The sequence below is a fragment of the Mauremys mutica genome, chromosome 3, assembly GCF_020497125.1.
Source record: "Mauremys mutica isolate MM-2020 ecotype Southern chromosome 3, ASM2049712v1, whole genome shotgun sequence".
NCBI classification, from domain to species: Eukaryota; Metazoa; Chordata; order Testudines; family Geoemydidae; genus Mauremys; species Mauremys mutica.
This window is the reverse complement of record NC_059074.1, coordinates 70550681-70575643: the sequence shown is the minus strand read 5'-3', so window position 1 is coordinate 70575643 and position 24963 is coordinate 70550681. Positions and strand designations below refer to the sequence as shown.

Sequence of the window (24963 nt, the reverse complement as noted above, 5' to 3'; positions counted from 1 at the left end):
TGCTGAAAAGACTCTTTAAAAACTGCTACAGGCTGTAGGATCGTGTGAGGTTTTTTTCAGGTGTTCTGGTTTTACCTTACAAAGTTATAATTAAGTATTTTAGTTTCTCTGCCATTTTCATGAGCATTGAGATGTTGATAGCTGCTCTGTAGTTTCAGGACCTTCATTGGCTTCTTTAAGGAAAAAATAGGCACTTGCATGGTAACTTTGCAAACTTCAGGAACAGAATCTATCTAAGGGTATATTACCTATCTTTATCAGTATCACTGCTAATTCAACTTCATTTCCTTCAGAAATCTGATCCTGAAGAATAATAGTATTCATTTGTTTTGCTAAATTTCAGAAATGCAAATCAAAATCAAAATATATTAGCTAAACCAAACAAAATGTTATTCATAGAAGTAGCACATGTATTACTCAGACATTTGCCAATCTGAATATCTTTGCACTGAATGCAAGTGAACAAGAATAATTAGAAATTTAAAAATAGTTTTAAATGTGCATTATCCCCAACAGATTTGTTTGTATTAGTCATATTGGTGATCAGGTTCACAGAAATTTAGCCATTTTTTAGATAGTGAGCACTATTTAAACGAACTGCCAGGTGTCTAAATAAGCTAAACAAAAAGTTTTTGAATGGCTTGTGCCATTAAGTCATAGAGGGTTTATTCACAGACACTTTCAAGATGTGGTTCCATTCTCCATCCTCTCTCTTCATAACTGCTAACTTTCCCTGACAAAACTCCCTAATATCCACTAGAATAGAATGTGTATCATTCCATCCTTATGCTGAATTAAACTGTACCTTGCCTGATTTATGCTATTGTAAGTGTCTTCCATTATGCTGCATTTTTCTTAAAATACATAACAAATCTGTCTGAAGGCACTTAATAAAAATAGGTTTGTGTTCTTTGTTTTTTGGACATGTGAGGAAGGAGTGTTACTGAAAAGCAAGACTTGAGTTGTTGCAGATGGTTCTGCAGTTAAAAAAGCATTCTCAAATTACCTTTTCCTCCTCTGCATTTGTTCAGAGAGCTAGGATCTGTTGAGGTGTATGCTACTCAGTAGCTGCTATATGCACTCTGAAAGCATTAATTATGTTAATACCTAACAATTTACTCTCTACACAGTACTTTCCAGGAGCTGATGAACCTCTGCAGTATCCTTGTCAGTATTCAGATGAAGGCCAAAGCAACTCTGCCACTAGTACAGGTATGATTGTATAAATATAAGAAAAAAACCCCACACTTTTAAAACAGGATAAACAGATCCAGGAATGTGTTATAAAGCGCAGTCTGAAACTTTATTAACTTTAAATTTTGATGGGCGGGGGGAAATAACCCCTTCCTAAATGCCTGGTTCAGTGCTATGGTAAAGGGCCTCATAACAGATATTCAAGTCTTGCTTCCTTCAGCCTAATCCCTAGGGTTCAGCCAATCTCTGACTCCCCTTGCCCTCCTCCCACAATGGAGAGTGAGGGTAACATGAAGGATAACTCAGTCTGCAAAGACTTAGGGTCTCCCTTTCTTCCTGCAGGTTATTAGGGTCCAATAGCCATCTCTCAGATCTTACTCCTGTTTGCCCCGTCAGCTGGTCCCTTTGAGCCTCTCTTCTGCACTGGACATCCTCATCAAATTTTGATGAAATAACAGATCCCACTGATTAAACTTGCAACTTTTCTTTACTTCCTATTAACCTAAAAAAAAGGGCTCTCAGGGTGCCAGGAGGAAGGCAAAAATACGCACCAAACAGTCTACCAATCTTGCCTCGAGATAAATTCTTTCCTGGTGCACAAAACTGGTGATCACTCAGACCCACAGCATTTTGCATGGGGAAAAAATTTAACTGCTCTCTTTATGAAATGTTGCCCTATTTTCTTCATTCCCTTGGGTTCTTGTAACTTAACAACTACAGTTGTCCATACCCGCCTACTTCTCTGTGTCCCAAACTCTAAGTTTCTCTCTCGCACACAGAATATTTTGGACATAAGGTACTTTTGAATTCACCTGTACATTTTATTGCAAAATCCCATCAACTCTGTTATATACTTGATGGTCTTCTCTAGCCAAACTACATGAAACATGTTTAGCATACTTAACATACTTAAGAAAATAGTTTTAAATCTATTGCTTGCTATTTTTAAATCAATGTTTTAATTATGCTTATCCTACAAATATATTTTCATTATACAGTTGGATTCATGATGGATTTTACGAGCAAAACTGCCAATTGTGTTCATAATCCAAGCTTTTTGTTAATGATTTGAGATTAATAGCTAAAGTTTGACTTTAAGATCGGGGTAAACTTACTGTTCAAGCAAGGAGAAATATTTTGTTCTGAATTTTTTGCTTTTGAGGTATATTCTTAAGAGGTTTGTTTGTTTTTGTTTGTTTTTTAAACTGCAGTGCTGCAGTTTCCTTTGTCAAATGTTTTAAAAATTTACTTTAAAATTTATACGGTTGGTATTAGGGAACGAAGACTGGGTAGCTAAAGAATTCCAGCTTGATTTAATGTTTTCAAATAAGTGATTTAAATACAAAAAAATGTTTATTTTGGGGGGTGGGGCTTTTAAATAGGCTCGTTCATGGACATGACTTCTACAAACACCAGTAACAAGAGTGATGCTAACATGGAACCAAGTGACTTTCAAGGAACTGCTACCAATGATACCATTAAACGCTTAGAATCAAAACTGGCACAGCAAATGAAAAATTCAGCAAAGCAGTCGGTAAGCAAGTGAATAAAATCTTGTGCCTTAATGATGAAATTGCCATTAGATGGATAAAATCACTGTATTAAAAGCACACTGCTCTAAAATACAGGAGGTTTTTTTTCATAACAATAAGCTTTTCTATTCAATAAAGGGCAGTAAGTAAGTAACCCTAAGGATAATGTAGTACATCAGCATCTCTAAATCTATGGTCCACTCTGCACTTACTGATGGTCCATGGAGAACATATGATGCTGACTCCTCATTTACAGCTGCTTTTACAAAAAAATTCTTATTAGTGTGAGGCTTATCTGAAAAAGCAGATAGAAATAAGGTGCATGTCTAGTTGTCGCCATAGGACCTAGTGGAGGTAGAAAGGAATGTAAACAGTTGCCCTCTTCAGGGTTGTTGGCAACCACTGAGAAGATCCAAGAGATTCCTCAAGAGTGCAGGCGGTGGGAGAGTAGAGTAGAGTGGCAGCCAGCCAGCTAGCTAACATGATCAGGGTAGCGGAGAAGGAGCAGGAGCAAAGCAGCATGTGCAGGGGAGCAGAAAAAGAGAGAAGATGAGAAAGTCAAAGTGAAATTAAGAGCAAAAGGAGACTGTTCCTTCAGGGGCGGGGGACAAAATACATCATATACATAGTGAAGCATGGAGGCACACTAGTGTCTGTCCTTTTTTTCTTTCAGAACCAGTGAGAGATTGGGATTTCTTAGTTTAGGGAGGAGAGGAATAAGAGAACATGAGAGGTATACCAAATCAGAAATGATACTGAGATGAGAAATCAGGGAGCTCCTAATTATCTTTTCTCATAGTACACATTCAATGAAAGCTTCAGTCAGCAAATGTAAAATTGATAAAAGGAAATGCTTTATAAACAGTATGTAAGTGACATGTGGAACTCATTGTTACAAAAAGACATTGAGACTAAGAGATTGGTATGAGTCAAAAAAAAAAAAAAGTAGACATATTTGAATAATGAAAATATATCCACAGTTTATATTAGGATGGAAAAATAGAGCTACAGTACAACTTCAGAGTTACAAACACCTCAGGAATGGAGGTTGTTTGTAACTCTGAAATGTTCGTAACTGAACAAAATGTTATAGTTGGTCTTTCAAAACTTTACAACTGAACATTGAGTTAATACAGCTTTGGAATTTTACTATGCAGAACAAAAATGCAGCTTTCCCTTTTTTAGTAGTTTACGTTTAACACAGAACTGTATTGGCGTTTTTGTGTCTGCTCCTGCCTGATTGTGTATTTCCTGTTCCAAATGAAGTGTCTGGTCAACTGTTCAGTTCATAACTCTGCTGTTCGTAACTTTGAAGTTCTACTGTAAATCTTCAATCAGAAGACTTTAGTGAGAGCAGAGTTAGGCCAATGCTGAGTGCTTTTCAAAATCACAACATATATGATGCTGTCTGTGTATACTATAATTATTGGTTATACAATTTAATTAAAAATACCACAGTATAAGTATTAACTACAGAAATATACTGGGGATATTTCTCTTATCACTGTTCTTAACTGCTGATTTCTGAATAGAGGTGTAAACTCAGAAGTCACTTGTTAAGTCTTCTGGAGAAACATTTATTTTAAAATTAGGGCTGTTGATTAATCACAGTTAACTCAATTAACTCAAAATTAATCTTGATTTTTTTTTTTAAAAATCAGTCATGATTAATTAGTTTTAATCACACTGTTAAACAATAGAATACCTATTGAAATTTATTAAATATTTTGGATGGTTTTCTATATTTTCAAATAGTGTTTTCAGTTACAATACAGAATATGAAGTGTACAGTGCTCTCTTTATATTTTTATTACAAATATTTGCACTGTAAAAATGATAAAAGAAATTGTATTTTTCAGTTCATCTCATACAAGTTCTGTAGCGCAGTCTCTTTATCGTGAAAGTGCAACTTACAAATGTAGACATTTTTTGTTACATAACTGCACTCAAAAACAAAACTATGTAAAACTTTAAAACCTACAAGTCCACTCAGTCCTACTTCTTTTTGTTGAGCCAATCACTAAGACAAACAAGTTTGTTTACATTTACAGGAAATAACACTGCCTGCTTCTTATTAACAATGTCACCTGAAAGTGAGAACAGGCATTCGCGTGGCACTTTTGTAACCTGGATTGCAAAGTATTTATGTGCCAGATATGCTAAAAATTCATACGGATGCCCTTTTGTGCTTCAGCCACCATTCCAGAGGACATGCTTCCATGATAATGAAAAAATGTTGTTTAAATTTGTGACTGAATTCCTTGGGAGAGAATTGTATGTCCCCTACTCTGTTTTACCTACATTCTGCCATATATTTCATGTTATAGCAGTTCGTTGTTTGTTCATTTTAAGAATACTTTCACTGCAAAAGGCAAAGAAGGTACCAATGTGAGATTTCTAAAGATAGCTACAGCACTCAACCCAAGGTTTAAGAATCTGAAGGGCCTTCCAAAATCTGAGAGGGATGAGATAGGGAGCATGCTTTCAGAAGTCTTAAAAGAGTAACACTCTGATGCGGAAACTACAGAGCCTGAACCACCCAAAAAAAAAAAAAAATTCTGCTGATGGCATCTGACTCATGATGAAAATGAACATGCATCGAACTGCACCGCTTTGGATCTTTATCGAGCAGAACCTGTCATCAGCATGAACGCATGTCCTCTGGTATGGTGGTTGACTCATAAATGGACATATGAATCTTTAGCACATCTAACACACACAAATATCTTGCAATGCCGGCTACAACAGTGCCATACGAACGCCTGTTCTCACTTTCAGTAAACAAAAAGCAGGTACCATTATCTACTGTGAATCATAGAATAGAATCATAGAACTGGAAGGGACCTCAAGAGGTCATCTAGTCCAGTCCCCTGCACTCATGGCATGACTAAGTATTATCTAGACCATTCTTGACAGGAGTTTGTCTAACCTGCTCTTAAAAATCTCCAATGATGGAGACTCCACAACCTCCCTAGGCAATTTATTCCAGTGCTTAACCACCCTGACAGGAAGTTTTTCCTAATGTCCAACCTAAACCTCCCTTGCTGCAATTTAAACCCATTGCTGCTTGACCTATCCTTGGAGGTTAAGAAAAACAATTTTTCTTCCTCCTTTTTGTAACAACCCTTTACATACTTGAAAACTGTTATCAGGTCCCCTCTGTCTTCTCTTTTCCAGACTAAACAAACCTAATTTTTTCAGTCTTCCCTCACAGGTCTTGTTTTCTAGATCTTTAATCATTTTTGTCGCTTTTCTCTGGACTCTCCGATTTGTCCACATCTTTCCTGAAATGTGGCACCCAGAACTGGACACAGTACTGTAGTTGAGGCCTAATCAGTGTGGAATAGAGCAGAAGAATTACTTCTCATGTCTTTCTTACAACACTCCTGCTAAGACATCCCAGAATGTTGTTGTTGTGGGTTTTTTGGGTTTTTTTTGTTTTCTTTTTGTTTTTTTGCAACAGCGTTACACTGTTGACTCATATTTAGCTTATGAACCACTATGACTCCCAGATCTCTTTCCACAGTACTCCTTCCTAGGCAGTTATTTCCCATTTTGTATGTGTGCAACTGATTGTTCCTTCCTAAATGGAGTTCTTTGCATTTATCCTTATTAAATTTCATCCTGTTTACTTCAGACCATTTCTCCAGTTTGTCCAGATCATTTTGAAATTTAATCCTAACCTCGAAAGCATTTGCAACTCCTCCCAGCTTGGTATCGTCTACAAACTTTATAAGTCTACTCTATGCCATTATCTAAATATTGAACAGAACCGGACCCAGAACTGATCCCTGCAGGACCCCCCTCGTTATACCCTTCCAGCATGACTGTGAACCACTGATAAATACTCTCTAGGAATGGTTTTCCAAACAGTTTTGCACCCACCGTATAGTAGCTCCATCTAGGTTACATTTCCCTAGTTTGTTTATGAGAAAGTCATGCGAGATAGTATCAAAAGCTTTACTAAAGTCAAGATATACCACGTCTACCACTCCCCCCCTCCCCAATCCACAAGCCTGTCAAAGAAAGCTATCGGGTTGGTTTGTCGTGATTTGTTTTTGACAAATCCATGCTGACTGTTACTTATCACCTTATTATCTTCTAGATGTTTGCAAATTACTTAATTATTTGCTCCTTTATCTTTCTGGGTACAGATGTTAAGCTGACTGGTTTGTAATTCCCTGGGTTGTCCTTATTTCCCTTTTTATAGATTGGCACTGTATTTGCCCTTTTTCAGTCTTCTGGAATCTCTCCCGTCTTCCCGTGACTTTTCAAAGAGAATTGCTAATGGCTCAGGTATCTCCCCAGTCAACTCCTTGAGTATTCTAGGAGGCATTTCATCAGGCCTTGGTGACTTGAAGACATCTAACTTGTTTAAGTAATTTTTAATTTGTTCTTTTCCTATTTTAGCCTCTGATCTTGCCTCTTTTTCACTGACATTTACTAGGTTAGGCATCCAATCACCACCAACCTTCTTGGTGAAAACTGAAACAAAGTCATCATTAAGCACCTTTGCCATTTCCACATTTTCTGTTATTTCCCCCCTCATTGAGTAACGGGCCTACTTTGTCCTTGGTCTTCCTCTTGCTTCTAATGTACTTGTAGAATGTTTCCTCGTTACCCTGTATGTCTCTAGCTAGTTTGATCTCGTTTTGTGCCTTGACCTTTCTAATTTTGTCATTTTATGTAAATAAGCTTGTTTGTCTGAGGGATTGGCTGAACAAATAGTAGGACTGAGTGGACTTGTAGATTCTAAAGTTTTACATGGTTTTATTTTTTAATGCAGTTATTTTTTGTACATAATTCTACATTTGTAATTTCAACTTTCATGATAGAGATTGCACTACAGTACTAGGTGAATTGAAAAATATCATTTTTACAGTGCAAATATTTGTAATAAATATCAAGTGAGCACTGTACACTTTTTATTCTGTATTGTAATTGAAATCAACATATTTGAAAATGTAGAAAACATCTAAAAATATTTAAGTTAAATGTATTCTATTGTTTAACAGCACGATTAACACAATTAATTTTTTTAATTACTTGACAGCCCTATTGAAAATGTAACACTGTTTTAACAGGGTGACCCTGGCCGTTTGAGTTTACCTCCATCTCGCGGGAGCAGCGTGGAAAGCTTATCAGATGTTCGTGGACGACCACAGTCAACTCTTGTTTCAGGAGAAGGCAAGAGGATGAGTGCTGACATGTCTGAAATAGAAGCAAGAATTACTGGTACGCCAGGTAAAAATAAATAATAAAGTTAGGGGGGAGAAAGGTGAAAGGAGCTACTTTTAATAAGATGAGTCCTGTGAGGTAACTCTCTTAACTGGACATGGATTCTTTATTATTAATTTGTCCGTTATTTTTTAAGAATTTATATGAATAGGCTTGGTAGAATATTTATTAATTATTTTTTTGTAATTTTGACAATTGTACATTTTTTAAAATTATTTTTATTCTATTTTTAACTATATTTAGTTTTACAATTGCAGGAAATTAAGGGTGGGTTGGAGTTAGGGCAGTGCTGAAAGCAGAATTGCAGGGGACTCCTTGCACGGCCAAGGGGCCCAAGACACCGTAGTACATGGTGCAGATGAGGCTGTGGTCCTGGCCATGGGTCTCTGCTCCACCAGGACAGGGCTCTGAGGAAGAAGACAAGCCCCTCCAGTTGTCAGGGAAGCCACACCAGTGCTTATAAGCTCTCGCCCAGCAATGGCCCCTGTGCTCCTGGCTGGTGGGTGAGTGAGCCAAGTCATGAGGGCTGAGCTGCAGAGGACTCTCAGCACAGCTGTGGAGCCGGTGACACCCAATCTTTGCAGGCATAAGGTGCGGGGAAGGCTACAGTCCTGGTGAGGCTGAGCAGAGACCTCTTGCACTCCCAGCTGGTGAAAGAGCATGGCTGTGACAGTAGGGCTGCAGAGGGCTCCCTACATTGCTGAAGGGCCGGTGACACCCAATCCCTGCAGGCACAAGGTGCAAGGAAAGTTGTGGTCCTAGCCAGGCAGAGCAGAGAGCCCCTCACCAGGACTGTCGGGAGGAGGCTTCCCTGAGGGAGCCTACCTTGCTGCCAAATGGCTCCTAACGACAGACATTCAGCAATGGGATAGCTTCCTCCCTGGCTGGGGGCTTGTCCTCTTCCTCCTTGCAGTCCTGGCCATGGGGGTCTTCACTCTGCCCCACATGAACCACAGCCTGCAGGGATCCAGTGTCACTGGCCCACATCATGCAGGGGAGCCCTCTGCATCTCTACCCCACTCGCTTCCTCCCATGACAGCAGGGCTGCAGCGAGCTCTCTGTGCTGCTGTAGAGCCACTGAGGTCAATTCCTGCAGGCACAAAGTGTGGAGGAGAAGCTGCACTTGGGCCAACGGTTACACTAAAACTGAGGAAAAAAATATCCATCAGTAACAGCTGTAATCAACATTTACTGACCTCTATCGATTTAAATCAAATCCTGCCAAGTCTAGATAAAAAGAGACCAGCTCCTTTCACCTTTGTGCACTCAAATATGAGAGGAATTTTTTTTTAAATGTGTGTAGTTTGAGATTACAGAAAAGATTACTTTTGATTGCCTTTAAAATGGCTAAATTAAATTTTGCTTGTAATACGTAAATTTGGGATTCTTTGGTATGAGCCTTGTTTCGGTAATACAAGTTTCTCTCTGCTTCTGAGTGTTCTCCATCCATTTTCATTTTTATTATTTGAATTACATTTCATTCAAAACTACGTTCAAACTATTTAAAAATGCAGGAGGTGGATTTAAAAGCAATATTATTTCCACCAGTAAATTGAAAAACAAATTTTGACAGAAAATAGGTGCAAACTAGTAATTTAGTTATGTCGTTGGAAAGATCAGATATAAATATAACCCTCCGATTTCTCCCCAGAGAAGCAGAACTTGGATGTTTTTGTAAAGAATTTTAGCTACACGTATTTTGCCAGGTTGCAAAAGCTGCTCCATTATTTACATGGTGGATCATTGATGTAAGATGAAGTTTAGGATACTAGCCACATTAAATGCACAATTTTATGGTGAAAGCAGAGTGAGAGAGTATGTGTTTTCCCAATAAGCAAATTAACAAAACATTATACCTGGCAGGCAAAAACTGCTTTCTAGTTCCCATTTTCACTGTTTATTAACTTTTCATAATTTTAAATGGGCCTTTTTATTGACCTACATCCTTAGATTTATAGAATCCAGACACAATAATCGGACACAATAATCGGACACAATTGCCACGGTTAATCAGATCTTATCTAGTTGGGCCAATATTTTTCCATCACTCTGAAAATTTGTAGTAATCACTTTTTCACATATTGGAATGTACTGGGTGTTCTGACTCTCTTGTGCACCATGACTATTAAACTGTCTTATTCAACCCAGGAGAGAGAGAATTTTTTTTTTTACTTTGATAATGTCTAAAGGCCTGTTGTGGGATGACATAGTCCCTGTCCTAAAAAGTTTATAATCTCATTTGAACATTATAGTATCAATCCAGGATGGATTACTGTTTTGTTTTTTGTTTTATTACTCTAACTAGTTGACTGCAATTACTTCTTGATAGCCTTCGCCCCTAGCTTGTTCAAATATGTATTCATCAAGGGTCTAGCCACCACAAGGCAATTGTGTCCTTACCCAACAATAGTCTGCGGTGTTCTGATTTATTTTAATAATCTGGGCCTCATTCAAGTCTCTCATTGATACAGAACAAATGCAACTCATTTGACCACCCAGTGAAAGTTTGGAATCAGCCCAGTCTACTTTCCTTAACTAGATTCTTTTAAGTATTGCCAGTAATTATATCCAAGTACGTTGTTCTGAGATTTTGTTATAGCTGTTTTGTTTTTTTTTAAATTCCTAACTAAAGATAGTTGATTTGAATGGGACAAGTAATAAGGGAACAGAGTTCATTTCAGGCAGTGGCAAACTGGTAGAAATCAGGCCATGTTAATCTAAGCAGGTTTTTGTGACTTAAGTTGGAAACAGCAAAAACAATGGTTTCTTATCCTCATTAACTATGTTACAGAGAACAACATACTATGGTCTAAAGAAATTTTGTTGCTATGTGAGGATAAGGCTTTTGTCAAGAATAAATAAAACAAAGTATTTTAAGAATTACCTAATCTTCTTGTTCCATCTATTATTAGACTGGCCATAGAAACAAATCAGGCAGTGCATATTTATGTCAGTCACTGAGAGTTCTTTCAGGTAAACATGCCAGAGCAGTTCTCCTTTGGGAGCTGCATTCACAAATCTGTTTCAAATGGGACGTAGTTATTTAATCTTTAAACTACAGACCTTTATTTTACTACTGCTTCCTCTTACCACATATGGCAAAATGAACTTTTGTAAGTCTGTTTTATGGTGTTCGATGTGATTTAGAATAGATACAAATTCCACTTTAACGAATATGAGGGTTTTGTTTTCAATAGTTCCATGAATGGGATGCTTAATTCTAAAGTATTTAGGTTGGTATGCAGTGGCCATTTTTACAAAACAACAAGCATTTAGTCAGAGGGCACTTTACCAACGCTTGAAGCAGTTCTTCAAATTTTGTAATATTAAAGTGAGCTTCCTTTGAACATTGCTTGGATTTCACTTTACAGGAGATGTCAAAGAAAATGAAAGCACCCAACATGAAAATGTAAACTTATTTATAAACAATGTTAGCCTGAGACTAGAATAAAACTATTGAGGAAGTATTATAAAACTTAAAACAATTAAGGAAATACATTTATTAGTAATATGCAGGTGAACTGGAATAAGTCAATATTTGTCTTCCATTCTCTGATGGTTGCACTTTTCCCTTCCTCATTGCCATGCTGCTTTCTGTTGAGTTTTGTGTTGCTAACGACAGCTAATTATGTTGTATTGACAGCTAGTTCTGTTTTGCTTTTAACAATTTCTTTACTATTTTTAAGCATGAATAGAAAGCTGTGCAGTTTATTCTGTGTGACACGTTTTGCATGTACTTTAGTTTAACAGTATATGAGAATTGAATTATGTATTTAATCATTTGCTGTTACCATTGTAGCTGTTTGCATGTGTATTGTGTGCGTGTGTGTATTTTTTCAGCCTATTCCAAGCCTAAACGGGGCCATCGTAAAACTGCTTCATTTGGCAACATTCTGGATGTCCCTGCAATCATCATACCAGGTATCACAGACCATGTGAGCGGGTCTATTGATAAGATGCTGGAATAACAATCACATTATTTTAAAAAAAAAAAAAAATACTTTTTGCTCCAGTTCAGAGTGCAGATGGAGACCATCCAGTAAGATTTTTCATGATGTCCTTGTTTTAAAAAAAAAAAAACTAACCAAAAAAAAAAAAAAAGCTTGCCAATGTGCGATCCTTTTTGCCTTGTCTCATAGATTGGTCCAGCCAAGGGCTCAATCCTATCTCTTGGTACTAAAGACTATCTCACATATGAAGCAAAATTGCAGAGAAATCCTGTATGTGCAGTATTTTATATATACATGTACACATATATGTATAGTCATTGGAGCAGGGATTTGAACTTGTCTCCCACATCCTAGGTGAGTGCTTTAAGGCTAGGGGGGATGAAAACTGCTACAAAAGGGTCAGCGTAGTCACTGACTCATCCCCTGGGAATGCAAGGTTTACAAGTGGCAGCTCTGTGCCTCAAACCTCCCTTTTACATGGAGCAGGCTGAGGCAGGACCCACCCTCCCTCCACTTCAGGTGGTAAAATTCCAGGTTTGGTCAGGACCTGCTGTGGGTATTACGCTAACTGCCCTTTTTTAGGGGGGTTGGGAAGGAATTTCTCTTCTCCCCTCCCCCCTTTTTTTTTCCACCTTCCCCACAGCAGGTTCAGGAAGGGCTCTGTTTATGCGTGGCCTTAAAGGCGGTAGGCTGTCTCTCACAATTCATTAAGTGTAGGGTGGATGTCCAGTGCAGGTACTCCATAGGAAAGGTATACAATGACCAGATAAATGGCTTGGAAAAGGACTTAAAAGAGGTGTTTTGTTAAAGGAACAAATGGGGGACAGTTGGGGACTCCCATTCTTATAGCCTGCCTTAATCCTCCTATGAGGGGAGGTGGATGGTATGGTCCCGGCAGTGGATTTGCTGGAGGGACCCGGATGGAAAAAGAGTGGGAGCTGGTAAAAGCCCCCTGGGTAATTACAGAATAAACATAGGGTTACTTGCACTGTATACTTTTATCCACTGGGTAGTCCCAGACATCTGATAATAAAGTTGTGGCCAGATTAAACCCACATCAAGTATCTCCTGTCCTTCTTTCGGTATAGCCAGACAATGACAATGAATAGTCATTGGGCCAGAGAGCAAGAATAACTCTATAGCCCAGTGGTTACGGCATTTAGCTAGGATGTGGGAGATGCAAGTTCAAGTTCCTGCTCCAACAACCGTCTTTTTCTTTATATATCACGGACCAGCTTCAGCAAAATAGATTGAAACCCACATCAGGATATCCCATTTCCTGATGTTCAGGGCACCTCTCTTGCAGTGTGGGAGATCCATGTTCAGATCCCTTCTCCACAGCAGGTAAAGGGGTAATTGAACCTGCTGAGATCACCACCTCTGGCACTTTCATGACACCAGCCCAAAAATGTTATGGTAATGTTGAAACAAACCATTTAATTTCAGTATTACTGAACAGAACATTTCAAATTTTTGTTTCAGTCAAAACTATTTTTGACAAACTTAACACAAATTAGTTTCAGGTCCCCTAAAACTGCATTTATCAGCAAATAAACTATTCACTGAATTTTTTTCCCAGCTGTAGTTCAGACTCGGTGTTGTCATCTATAAGCAGTATATTGGGTTGCAAACTGTTACAGTGTGGCCAGGTTTTCCTCTAAAGCCCTCAAGATGGCAGCCCCAACATGCTTTTGTTGTTTTTACCCCTCCCTTTCCCTTTCCAGAAAGCCTTCCCTCTCATTTAACTTAACCTTTTAAAAAAAATATCAATTTTGTATCAGATTTCCCCCAGTGTTGAGATATTTACTGAGATTATTAATAATAGATTTACATTTTGTATATACTACATATAATCAACTTTTTATCCAAAGAGCTTTGCAAACTAGATATACAGATCTCTTCCACTGAAATACAGCCTTGTTCAGGGTAGATAACAGCAAAACTTTACTATGCTTTGGGACAAAGTGAAGACTACCTTATTTAAATAAAGCTTTCAGAGGAATTTGATGTAGACCAAATGTATTTTGCCCAAACTAGAATAGGGCTAACAAATGACCACAAGTGATTAAGAACTTCATTTTGCATCTTATCCAAAAGATCACAAATGTGCTCCCTAAGGAACTGGGAGAGTACTGACTTAGTACAAGAGCTATCTCCTGAATCACCATTTCTTATGTATTTGTTTTCCTTGGAGGCCTCTCATTCATGGACTGATTAGGCTGCTTAGTTTATTTAATGTAAATATGCTACAACTCAAAGTGGTATGTTTGCAAGATAAAGAGCTTTGATATATTTTCTAAACTCCCATCCTTTCTAAACACTTTTTGAAATATCCTGCCTGAGTATAATTCTTATTCATTTGAGACCCTGACATTTAAAACAGATAAAACCGGAGTTTGCCATTAGTGTGCCAAGCTTTAAACACAAAACAAAACCAGTAAAATGGATTCATGAGACTCAGTTCTAGTTTACAGTTTGGTAGCTAATCTTCCAGGGTTGTTATAGGTATGTATCCATATGAACATACAAAAGTACACCTTTCTTATTTTTAGTTCCAGCAGATATAGCATGGACACTGCAAACCAGTATTTTAAAAAAAGAAAAAAAGCCTGGCCCACCAAAGTATTAATAGCCAGGTGTTTTAAAGTATGTATTGAAAAATAATGCAAAATATAACCAAGATAAGTAAGCAACCAGTTTTAAAAAGCTAGTCAGTCAGGAAGTATCTGATAAATCCTGTTTACATTACAGTATTCTTGCAGTGGCAACTCCATTTATTAGACAGTTTATGCATATACCTTATGTGCTTTGGGCTGTATGTTACATCATCAACTAAAAATGCTGGACTACCAAAGTGAGGCTTATTGTATTTATAGTACTGTGGTCCTTAGTTTAAAAACTTGATTATCACCACTCTATTAGTAGCACTATTTTCATACTATATTCCATATTCCAAATATAGGAGTGCCACAAATAACTGCAATAAGGCTGATTTTACCTAGACTCTATAGTTTTACATTTTTAATAGTGGATGCTCTACATAGTGCCATGTAAAGCATAATGTCTCAAACAACAAAGCCCCTGCCCCAAAGAAGCTAGTCAAGTCACAAGTCAATTCAATACATAACTGCAGCACAGAATAAATACAGAGCTTTGCTGATCTGTATACCATTGATGTTGTGTATATCACAGGTGAGTCTTGGGAATGGAGATTAAGGGAGTTAGTTGATATTTTTCAGAATATCTATAGAAAAACTGTAGAAAGGCATAGATGCTTTAGAGGCTGCTATTCCAATTTCCATCACTTTATCAATCGACTGATAGCATTGTTTTGTAGTCATCAGTAGTACCTCCATGTTTTTTCAGGTTAAATATCTTTAAACTTTTTGTACACCCAGAAACAAATGTTCACAACTAAAATTACACCACTCCCTGCTAAATGTGATTTGGAGATAAATTACACAGTCAACAATTAATACAAACATAGAATATGCTTTTATAAACTTGCATTCATTTTATTAGAATGTCCAGTTTTTTCCCCCCTTCAATACCTCTCATTTACAAATGACTTAGTTTTAACAGTTTTTCAGGTGAGGTATAATCTTAAAATATTTTGCATAGATTAGTTTTAAAAGAAATAGCTAAACCAAAATATTAGATACCTCATTATTATAAAAGCCCTCATATAATATTATCAAGGGTAGTATTCTCTTTTCGGTGGCCTTAAAAAATGTTCATGTCTAGTCCCTTTTTAAAGAAGGAAATGTAAACGTTCAAGCCTCCATGAATTGGATTGACGTGGAAAACTTCATGTTGGAAACATAATTTTCTGCAGTGGGATGCACCTTACGAGGTGCACAGGACAGAGGAGAAAAAACCCATTTCTATGGATATGATAAGGTCCTTGAGACAGAACATGCCTTCTAAAAGCATGCAGTAAAGGAATCCTACTACCACAGATCTGTGGTTTGTAGGAGAGGTACTCCTCTTCTTTGTACTTAGAAGGCATGCCAGCAAAGGTGCCCTGAGGAACACCTGAATTAAAATAATTTTATATTACCGGCATCAGGGGTATGTGTCAGGGAATATTTTCAGGAGAAAGTGCCTGGCCACTGGAGCTTCAAACTCCACAAATATCAGGATTTTACTCCAAGTGAAGTGAGAACTTCCTCTTTATGTAAAAGTTAACCAAGTTTTGTGGCATGATTTCCTTTGTAGTATAGATTAATTAATATTGGCCTTATGCAAAATACATAACAGCATTACCATTTAAACAAACCCCAAACCCTATGCGTTAAAAAGGCTGTCAATGATCTGCTAACATAACCTATTGCAAAAACATTAAGGTTACAAAAAGAAGCATTCAAATGTTAGGAAATGCTAGATTTAAGGTTGCCTGTGTAACCTTATTTCTGCCCTCTTGTGTATATGAACTATGATAACGGGAAGTCTGTAGCAGATCCAGGAATAGAATCCAGTCTTTCCTGGATCCCAGATTCATGCCTTTAAAATTCAAAAGAACACACCATTTTTTCTCTTGTAGCCCTCTACTTCATTCACTGACCATGCTGCACTGAATGAGGCATGGGTCTTTGTAGAAAAATGTGTGTTTGTGTAATTAAAAACAAAGCTAAAGGAGAATGAAAAGGGAAAGAGCTTGGAGAAAGGAGAGAATCTTGGCAGGAGACAAAACATGAGGGAGATTCTGTGGAGGACAGAAAGATGGGTGACAGAGCCTTGGGAAGGTTAGAGAGGGAGAGTGTGTGGGTGGAAGGAGGATTTACCTATGCAAGACAGTGCGGGAGAGGAAGCAGCTCGTATGTGTGAGTTGTTGCTGGAGCAAAGAGAGAACCAGGGGAAGCTGCAGATATTAATTAGGGGCGATTGAGTTGCGTGTGTGTGGACTTTTGGAGTATGTCTGCACCGCAACTTGGAGATGCGATTCCCAGTGAAGGTAGACAGATTTGAGCTAGAATGCTAAAAATTGCAGCATGGACATCGCAGCATTGGCAGTGGCTTGGGCTAGCCACCCAGGCTCAGATCCAAGGGTTCAGGCAGGTTTGGACTTGCACGGCTAGCCCAAGCCACTGCCGATACCACAACGTCCACACTGCTATTTTTGAGCTAGTTCAAGTCTACACTGGGAATCACACCTCCCAGCTATAGTGTGGACATATCCTTAGAGGCTAAGAGGGAGCCTGTATAATTTTTTTTTAATTTTTTTTAAAGAGGGTAGGAAGTGTTTTGGTGATTTTGATGCGCAGGGAGATTGAGAGAATTTTTTGGGCAGAGAGGCAGGAGAAAGGTAGAAATTTTTTCATTCCATCAACTTTTTTGTGTTTTCACTTTTTACCCTTACAGTTTATACTTTTAGTTTAATGGCAGTATTGACATATATGAAAATACAGCATACTTATTCTAGTAACCTTAATTCTGACCCACAAGATATGACATGCATCCAACGAAGTGGGTATTCACCCACGAAAACTCATGCTCCAAAACGTCTGTTAGTCTATAAGGTGCCACAGGACTCTTTGCTGCTTTTACAAGATATATGTAGACTCTCTTGACACGTGCATAACTGCACAAAAATTTAGAAATCGCCCTTGCTCCAAATATCTTATTAAACTTTTTGTTACCTCAACTACCATGCCATAAATGGTATATACTGCTCCATTGGTTTAGTTACATGTTCGTATTGGCATCCCATCCTTTCTTTAAAAAAAAAACAAAAAACCTTCTTTTCTAGTTCATGAGCAAACACACTCCAAAGAACATTTTATTTCCTCACTTGATGATCCAGGCATCTGAAGTTTATTTTTCATTACAGCTGCCTTTTTCAAACCAGATGAGTAATTGGTTGATAATTGAATTGTAATCTTAAAATCCAATAAATTGTTGAAATCCTGCCATTGTGCATCACTTTCTGCTTTTAGATGTTGTACATAACTGATGTGTATTCACTTTTTGTCAATTTTCATTAAATTGTTCTAGGTTCCTGTAAAGAGAAAATTTTAAACCAGTTATTTTAAAAACTAGAGTAAGAGCAAGTTCAAAACAACTTTAAAAAAATGTACAAAGACTAGAACTAATTAAAGTCAAGGAAATGTATTCCATCTTCATATTCCTAAATTGACATTAATCTTGATTCTGGAGCAACAAGTATTTGTTGATTTGCTGTCTTTGTTTCTGCTTTGTCTGAACATTTTGCCAGATGTCTGTAGTAGTTATGCTAATTAAAACAACATTGCATAATAGAGCTTGCTTTTTCCTCATGCTACTAACTTGGAGATCTCTCATTTAAAGGCATTCTATTCTCATTCACTATAACACAATCAGTTGGCCTCTTCCTGCCCTCAAAAAGTGTTCATTTTTACTTCCACCCCACCCTGACTATTTTAACTTTTTGGCAACCATGATCTAATGTTTCAGCAACACATGTGCTAGGTTCTTTAAATTCACAAATGTTGCTAATCTGAAATGAGAATTCCAGATATTTTTTGCAAGCTTATTTCAGACGGGCTAATTTTAGAATGGTGCTGTTGAATGAAATGTGCACATAATTGTTGTATCAGTCATGAGTGGATCATCTATATCTTGAGTTCCAAGATGAGTTGCAGCTACTATCAACAGCATAATTCTTCCGTTTATGAATCATCCTGTTTTTAATGGCCAAGTAGTTATATTAAATGGAAGAGTTTAATAATTCTCACCTGGTGCCTTACTGGATCTCTGGTCGCTTTACAAACATGCATTAAGCCTTGCAACATCACTTTTACATTGGTAAGTATTTATTTATTTCCCCAAATTATTGATGTAGAAAATTAAGTTACTGAGAGGTTATAACTCATTTATGGTCAGACAGCAAATCAGTGTCAGAGCTGAGAATATAACCCCAATTTCAGACAGCCTTGTCCCGTTCTCTAACCTATAAGCTGTTCTCTCCCTTAGGTACTTTTAGAATTTCTTGAATTTAAATGTCAGGTGACAAACTGGAGATGATGGTACTAAGAACTTTTCACTTTCTGGTAGTGTCTTTTTAGAACAGACAGATCTGCTGCACAGAAATCCTGGTTAAAGAACTTCATAATTTGTGATGTCTTAAACTGTGTAGATGAGATTAGATAGCCATTCTCACTTTTAATTTGATGTGGAAATTAAAACTTCTATCTAGAAAGGCTGCTAAGTCATATTAAAATGACCCAGCATAAATATCTAAGAGTTTAAAAAATAAGCCGCATGTTACAAAACATTGATTGAGTTCTGACTGTTGAATTCTATGGGTGTATGAGGCTGTAACTGTTATAGTACATGTTCTAAATGCTACCTACTGGTAGAAAAGTTACATAATGCAGGTTGAAGACCAAAAATCTTGAGCATTGTCAGCTGTTACTCAGGATGTTTTAGTGTTTCCTTTTGGGCAGCTGACCTGTTGTCATCTCAGGAGACACTATAAACAATATTAATAAAAATCAAAGTACCAAGGGAAATTGTAAAATACAATGGATTATGTAACATAAGACTTAGTTTCATAAACATTTCCTTGATGGACTAACAGTATTAAAATGTAAACTATTTTCGATAGCTCTCAGTGGTGGATAATTGCTAATGGGTGGAAAGAGAAGAGGAAAGATTACAGCATTGTGTTCAGTAGATTGATATAGCAAGCTGTGACATAGCTAGAGAACAACTTCCTGCCCTGATTTTCAAAATAGGAAGTATTTTTGCTCATAAAAGATGACTAAGAGCTTTATTTTGACTTAAAGTGGAATATGTTTTCTTATAGTTTCTTACTATATGTGAGAGGAACATAACGCACACAGCAGAGTGTTCCGTCTGTTACTTCAAAGAACAACAGGTTAGAGCTGGCAGCATCTTATCGTAGCAGCCTTGCTCTAGAAATGCCCATAACGTAACTCACTTGAAATAGATGTCGTCATCAGCCCCAATTCCCAAGTGCTAATCCTGTTCAAACACATGTGACAGAAGATGGTGGAGTAGAGTGCAGAAGCTATTCATGTGGTAGGAGTGGTTATTGTATTAGGATATACTTTCTCTTGACAGGCCAGCATTTTTTGAGTTAAAATTCTGCAGCTGTCTCTCTCTCTCCCTCTCTCACTTTCTCTCTGTGGATTTGTACAAATTCCAAGCTCCTGCTGCAACAGTCGCACCCTTCTTATTTTGTTTCTGAGCAGATTTTAGTGTTTTGTTTTCTCTTTTTTTCCAAGCAGGAAACGGACAACAGAGGCGGAGATCCATTCAAGACCTTAGTGTTGCTGTAACAGAATCCAATCAGGTAAAATCTTTCAGCCTGTAGCTTCTTTCTTTGTCTTTCATGAACATTTAGGTGAAATCAACTGTAAACTTATACTGTGTAGAGCTAGTCTTTAAAACTTCATCTATGTGATATGGGGTAATTTAATTTACAAAACATAGTATCTGTTGTTTTACCATCTAAAATAAAATCTGTGAAAGGGCAGCTTATGAAAGATGTCTAGGTGACAAGTTTCTTGATTACAACTTACCTAAGCAGCACATGTAATATTTATTCAAAAATATATTTTGTTTGTGCATGCTGCATAATTTTGTATGTACTGGTAATGAACCTCAACATAGTAGTATCGCTCAAATCTAAATGGTTAGTTATGATGGTCTCTCTACTTTTTGGAATAAAATGTAATAGTGAAGTACTATAGCAAGGTCTTGTTACTAAGACTTGATTACTTTTACAAGATATTTACTAGTAACTATTGCTTTTTGTGTCATGATGTCTAGATACCATGGTAACAAGCACGGTGATACATTCTGAAGTATGAAATATTAAAAGTAAACAGATGTCTCAAATGACCAAAGTACAGTTAGTGGTGCTTTAGCCTTGTTTGTTTTGGTGGTGTTCATTTAATTGCTAATTTGTCGATGTCAGTAATTCACAGTGGGTTTTTAATCATTAGTGTGAATTAGCAAGGTTCTACTGTAATTTTAAGATCCCTGCTGTAGTTTGAACATGGAAAAATAGGAGCTCAGTGTGTTAATCGGGTTAATCAGGTTTCCATATTAAACAGCCTACTGTAGTAATCCAAAATAGGTGGTAATTTTAAGGGTGTATACTCATCAAAGAGATTAACATTTGATCTCTCTTCAGTTTCATGCAGTGTTGTAGCAACAGAAACCTTGTCCATCCCCCAAAATCTAATTTGTCTGGTTTATTTGGGAATATGTGCATATAGCAGAAGAAAGCATCAGAATCAATTTTAAAATTTCAAAACGTTTTTATTACATACCAAACATATGGCTTTTTAAATGAAAGCATTCTACAAATACAAGCACAGTAATAAATCATTCTACATTTACTTAGTCAAGCAGTGTAATTAGAGAAAAGAAAGAAAATTGAAACAATTTTGATTATTATTCTGTAACATGTTTAATTATTTTATGATTAAGGTTTCAATGCACTTCTGTCACACCTATATGCCACTATTTTATGCAATATTAAAATATTTTATGTAAGTTCTTTTATATGTAACTTTCAATTCCTTCTGTTAGCTTTAAAAATTATTAATGTTTGCAGATACCAGATTATAATACTAGTAGGTTAGACATATAGTATTTGTATTGGATCTTTTTAACTTTCATGTATCCTGCCTTAGAAAGCTGCTATGTGCTACTTTCTTAGAGATTCTAGCTGTGTTCCTGCCAGGAATAACAGCAAAAGGCTTTTTCACCTCAGTTTTCTGCTGGTACCTTTGTTTACACAAGAGAGCAGAACATGATGATGCTGGTGTAGCTTTCACCATTTTCCTTTTCTTCCCTCCTACCTGTGCCAGCCGAAGGGTTAGAAATCTGTATATCTTTTGTTTTACATTTCTCTTAGGTTTGTCAGTCTGAAATTCTATTCATATTCAATTTATATTTTGCATTTTGAAGTGCCCTATTATAAATATGAATCATAGTGTAGCGTACAAGATAAGCAGAATAAAGTAATACCTTAAAAGTCATAAGTACACTGGATAATGTTTTGCACTATTGGTATAAATAAGTCACAGGTTTTTGTGTTCCTGTTTTTGAGGTCTGTGAATGAGAAGCAATGGAAAAGTCTAAAACTAAGACTCTTGAACTTGTAATAGAACTTTTCAATCACACAACACATTAGTGTAGAAAGCAAGCAGGGTTGTCTCCTAGATATGCCCACTGCAGTCTTCACATGAGCGGGTCTTTGTCCAACTAGCTGGAAGAAAGTGGTGGTGTGCCTTCATCTGCTCCCTTAGAGCAGGTGGGGAGAAGGGCAAGAAGCATTTGGTGCCATATCAGGAGAAGGTCACTGCATTGTCCTTCCTGCTGACCGGAAGAGTTTGCGGGAGGGCAGTGGTATTTATTGCCCATGAAGCCCTGGAGGGCTTGAGGCACCCATATTTCATAGAGTGGGGAGCCAACCCCTTCCTTTTCCAAGACCCCTTTAAGCTTGCTGAGGAAGGGGGGTTGGGCTCCTACATCTGAAAAATTGGGGAGCCAAGCACCACCTTCTCCTCCTCCTTCCTGCACTGTACAGTTCATTGCCAGGTACTCCAATATTTTAAGTGAATGAAATTGTGGCCTAATAAACCACATTCATGGCCTCCTGTCCTTCTTCAGGTGTGAATGGACAGAAGGACCTGAGACTGCTCCTTAAGTTCAAGGCCTATATTTATGGATTTCCATAACTCTGAGCTGAGCTCCTGCTATCCTTGAATTTTTTAATTTAAAACTTCAAAGTAATGATTTGCAGCAATATAAACAACCTACTAGATAAAAGAGGAAAAAATCAGTTTATAAAGAGGTTAGAAATCCACACAGCTCTGATCAGTTCACTTATATTCTCCACATAGAAATCATAGAATATCAGAATTGGAAGGGACCTCAGGAGGTCATCTAGTCCAACCCCCTGCTCAAGGCAGGACCAATCCCCAGACAGATTTTTGCCCCTGATCCCTAAATGGCCCCCTCAAGGATTGAACTCACAACCCTGAGTTTAGAAGGCCAATGCTTAAACCACTGAGCTATCCCTCCCTCCATTAAGATTAAATAGGATGCAACAGGTGATGGATCTTCCTAGCCGACTCCACTATTTGAGGGGATTGCTCATCAAATTGAATATTTTTTAAACAATATAAAATCAAACATCGTTATAGCTGGGCAATGACTCACTGCTGCAGCGCCTCCTACTGCTCGTCCAGGAAATTAGCTCGCCAGCCTCTGGAGCGCCCTCTGAAGGCCCAAGTCTCGCCTGTTGCTGGCCCCCATGTCCCTCCCAGACCCCAGTGCCCCTCTGTCAGGGTTTCTGCCCCTGCGGTACCCCACAGTCTCTTGTGGTCTCCCCTTCCTGGCAAACCCCCAACCCCCTATCTCCACCTCGTATACCATTTCAAATTATATATAAATATATTATCCTTCCTCCACCACTTTCATTGCAAACATCCTTCTTCTCTACATCTCTGTAGTCTCTCCTTAAACCCACTTCTTCACCTAGTCTTCATCAATGATCAGTTATGGCACTGTTTGCTTCCATTCCCACGCCCTTTAAGCCACACACTGCATTGGTTGCCAGTGAAGTGACAGGTGATTTTCAGAATGTTGGTTACAATCTATAAAGCCTTAAATGGTCTAGTCCTGCTAAATTTGAGATTGCTTCTCCCTCTCTGCTCTGTCATGCTCTCTATTTCACTATCAATTCCAAGGAAAAAATTGGCAGGAGTTTGCAGTAAATTATTCTTCATACCTAATTGCCTGCTCTAGCATTTGTTCTTATTAGAAACTCATTGGAGCCCAAACATGGAAAACTTTAACAGGAGATGCAACTTTTTCTTCAGGCTGAGTGAATGTAAATGCTGGAACCAGCACCTCTTCTGTTCCCAAAATAGGGCATGCAAGTCTTGTCCTGTAGGACAAATATCAGTCTTTTCTTAATGATGGGAAGATATTACATTGTTCTGTTTTGAATGTAGTTTAAATACCATAATGATTACTCCCTTTATAAATGTATTTGTATTGTCCAATTTAGATTTCTAAGCTTCTAAAGGCAAAGAGCTCTCTAAACCACATATTTTATTAAGAGTGGTGCACAACTGTGGTGCTATAATAAATAATCCAATTTGGACAAGCAGGATGAAAATGAAAGTACATATAATCCAGGCTAAGTTTAGTTTGTATACCATTTTTTTGAAAAACTATTTTTAATTTTAGTTTACCTTGTCTTCATATACATTTGTACAGTGCCTAGCACAATGGAGCCTCAATCCTGATGGGTGCCTCTGAGCATGATTGCAGTATAAATATTAAATCATGCATAGTCTTCATCTTCATTGTCCTATAGTTCCTTCACAATTCCTCATTTCAGCATTGTGATAACTGAAAACCATGCATTATCTGGCCCATTTGTAGTTGTGTTTGGAAAAAAAACTAATGTACAAGAGGGAGATCTGTTGGGTTTTTTCTCTCAGACTGATCACAGCCATCAGAGATCTAGTGTCTGTATTTTGCTGATTTTTGTCAAGGGAGGTCACGTCTCCTCCCCCTCTCAACAACAAAATACAAATTCTGATGTTTCAGACTTGATTTCCACCATTTGCAGCTGGAGGACTATCACTATTATATTGTGTTGCTGCTGTGATTAGAAATGTTGTCCAACGCTAATTCCTGGTATTGAATGGCATTATCAGCGTGGTCAGTCTAATGCTGTGCAAATAATGATTTGCTGTTTGGCTGAATATTGCATCCAGGGCATGAATAACTGAATACACTAAGCCAGGGGCTTTCAACCTTTTCCAGTTTGTGACACCCCATAGGGATAGCTCAGTGGTTTGAGCATTAGCCTGCTAAACCCAGTGTTGTGAGTTCAATGTTCAAGGGGGCCATTTAGGGATCAGGGGCAAAAATCTGTCTGGGGATTGGTCCTGCTTTGAGCAGAGGGTTGGACTAGATGACCTCCTTAGGTCCCTTCCAACCCTAATATTCTATATTCTGTGATTACAATTTTTTAAAAATTGCGACATCCATTCCCATAAAGAAAAGGTGGG

At 37.7% G+C, this 24963-nt stretch overlaps 1 protein-coding gene across 11 annotated transcripts in view; it reads left to right on the top strand.

The window, feature by feature from the left end:
- MAP3K7 (mitogen-activated protein kinase kinase kinase 7) overlaps positions 1-24963 on the top strand; it is a 66966-nt gene that overhangs the window by 27548 nt on the left and 14455 nt on the right. For 4 of the 11 annotated variants that reach the window (XM_045009303.1, XM_045009299.1, XM_045009308.1 and 1 more), the window contains 5 exons: positions 1131-1212; positions 2577-2728; positions 7811-7970; positions 11805-11885; positions 20143-20210. In XM_045009303.1, coding sequence (XP_044865238.1) covers positions 1131-1212; positions 2577-2728; positions 7811-7970; positions 11805-11885; positions 20143-20210 — 543 coding nt within the window. The remainder of the gene's footprint in view (positions 1-1130; positions 1213-2576; positions 2729-7810; positions 7971-11804; positions 11886-20142; positions 20211-24963) is intronic. The other 7 variants (XM_045009300.1, XM_045009302.1, XM_045009301.1 and 4 more) reach the window with 7 other exon arrangements.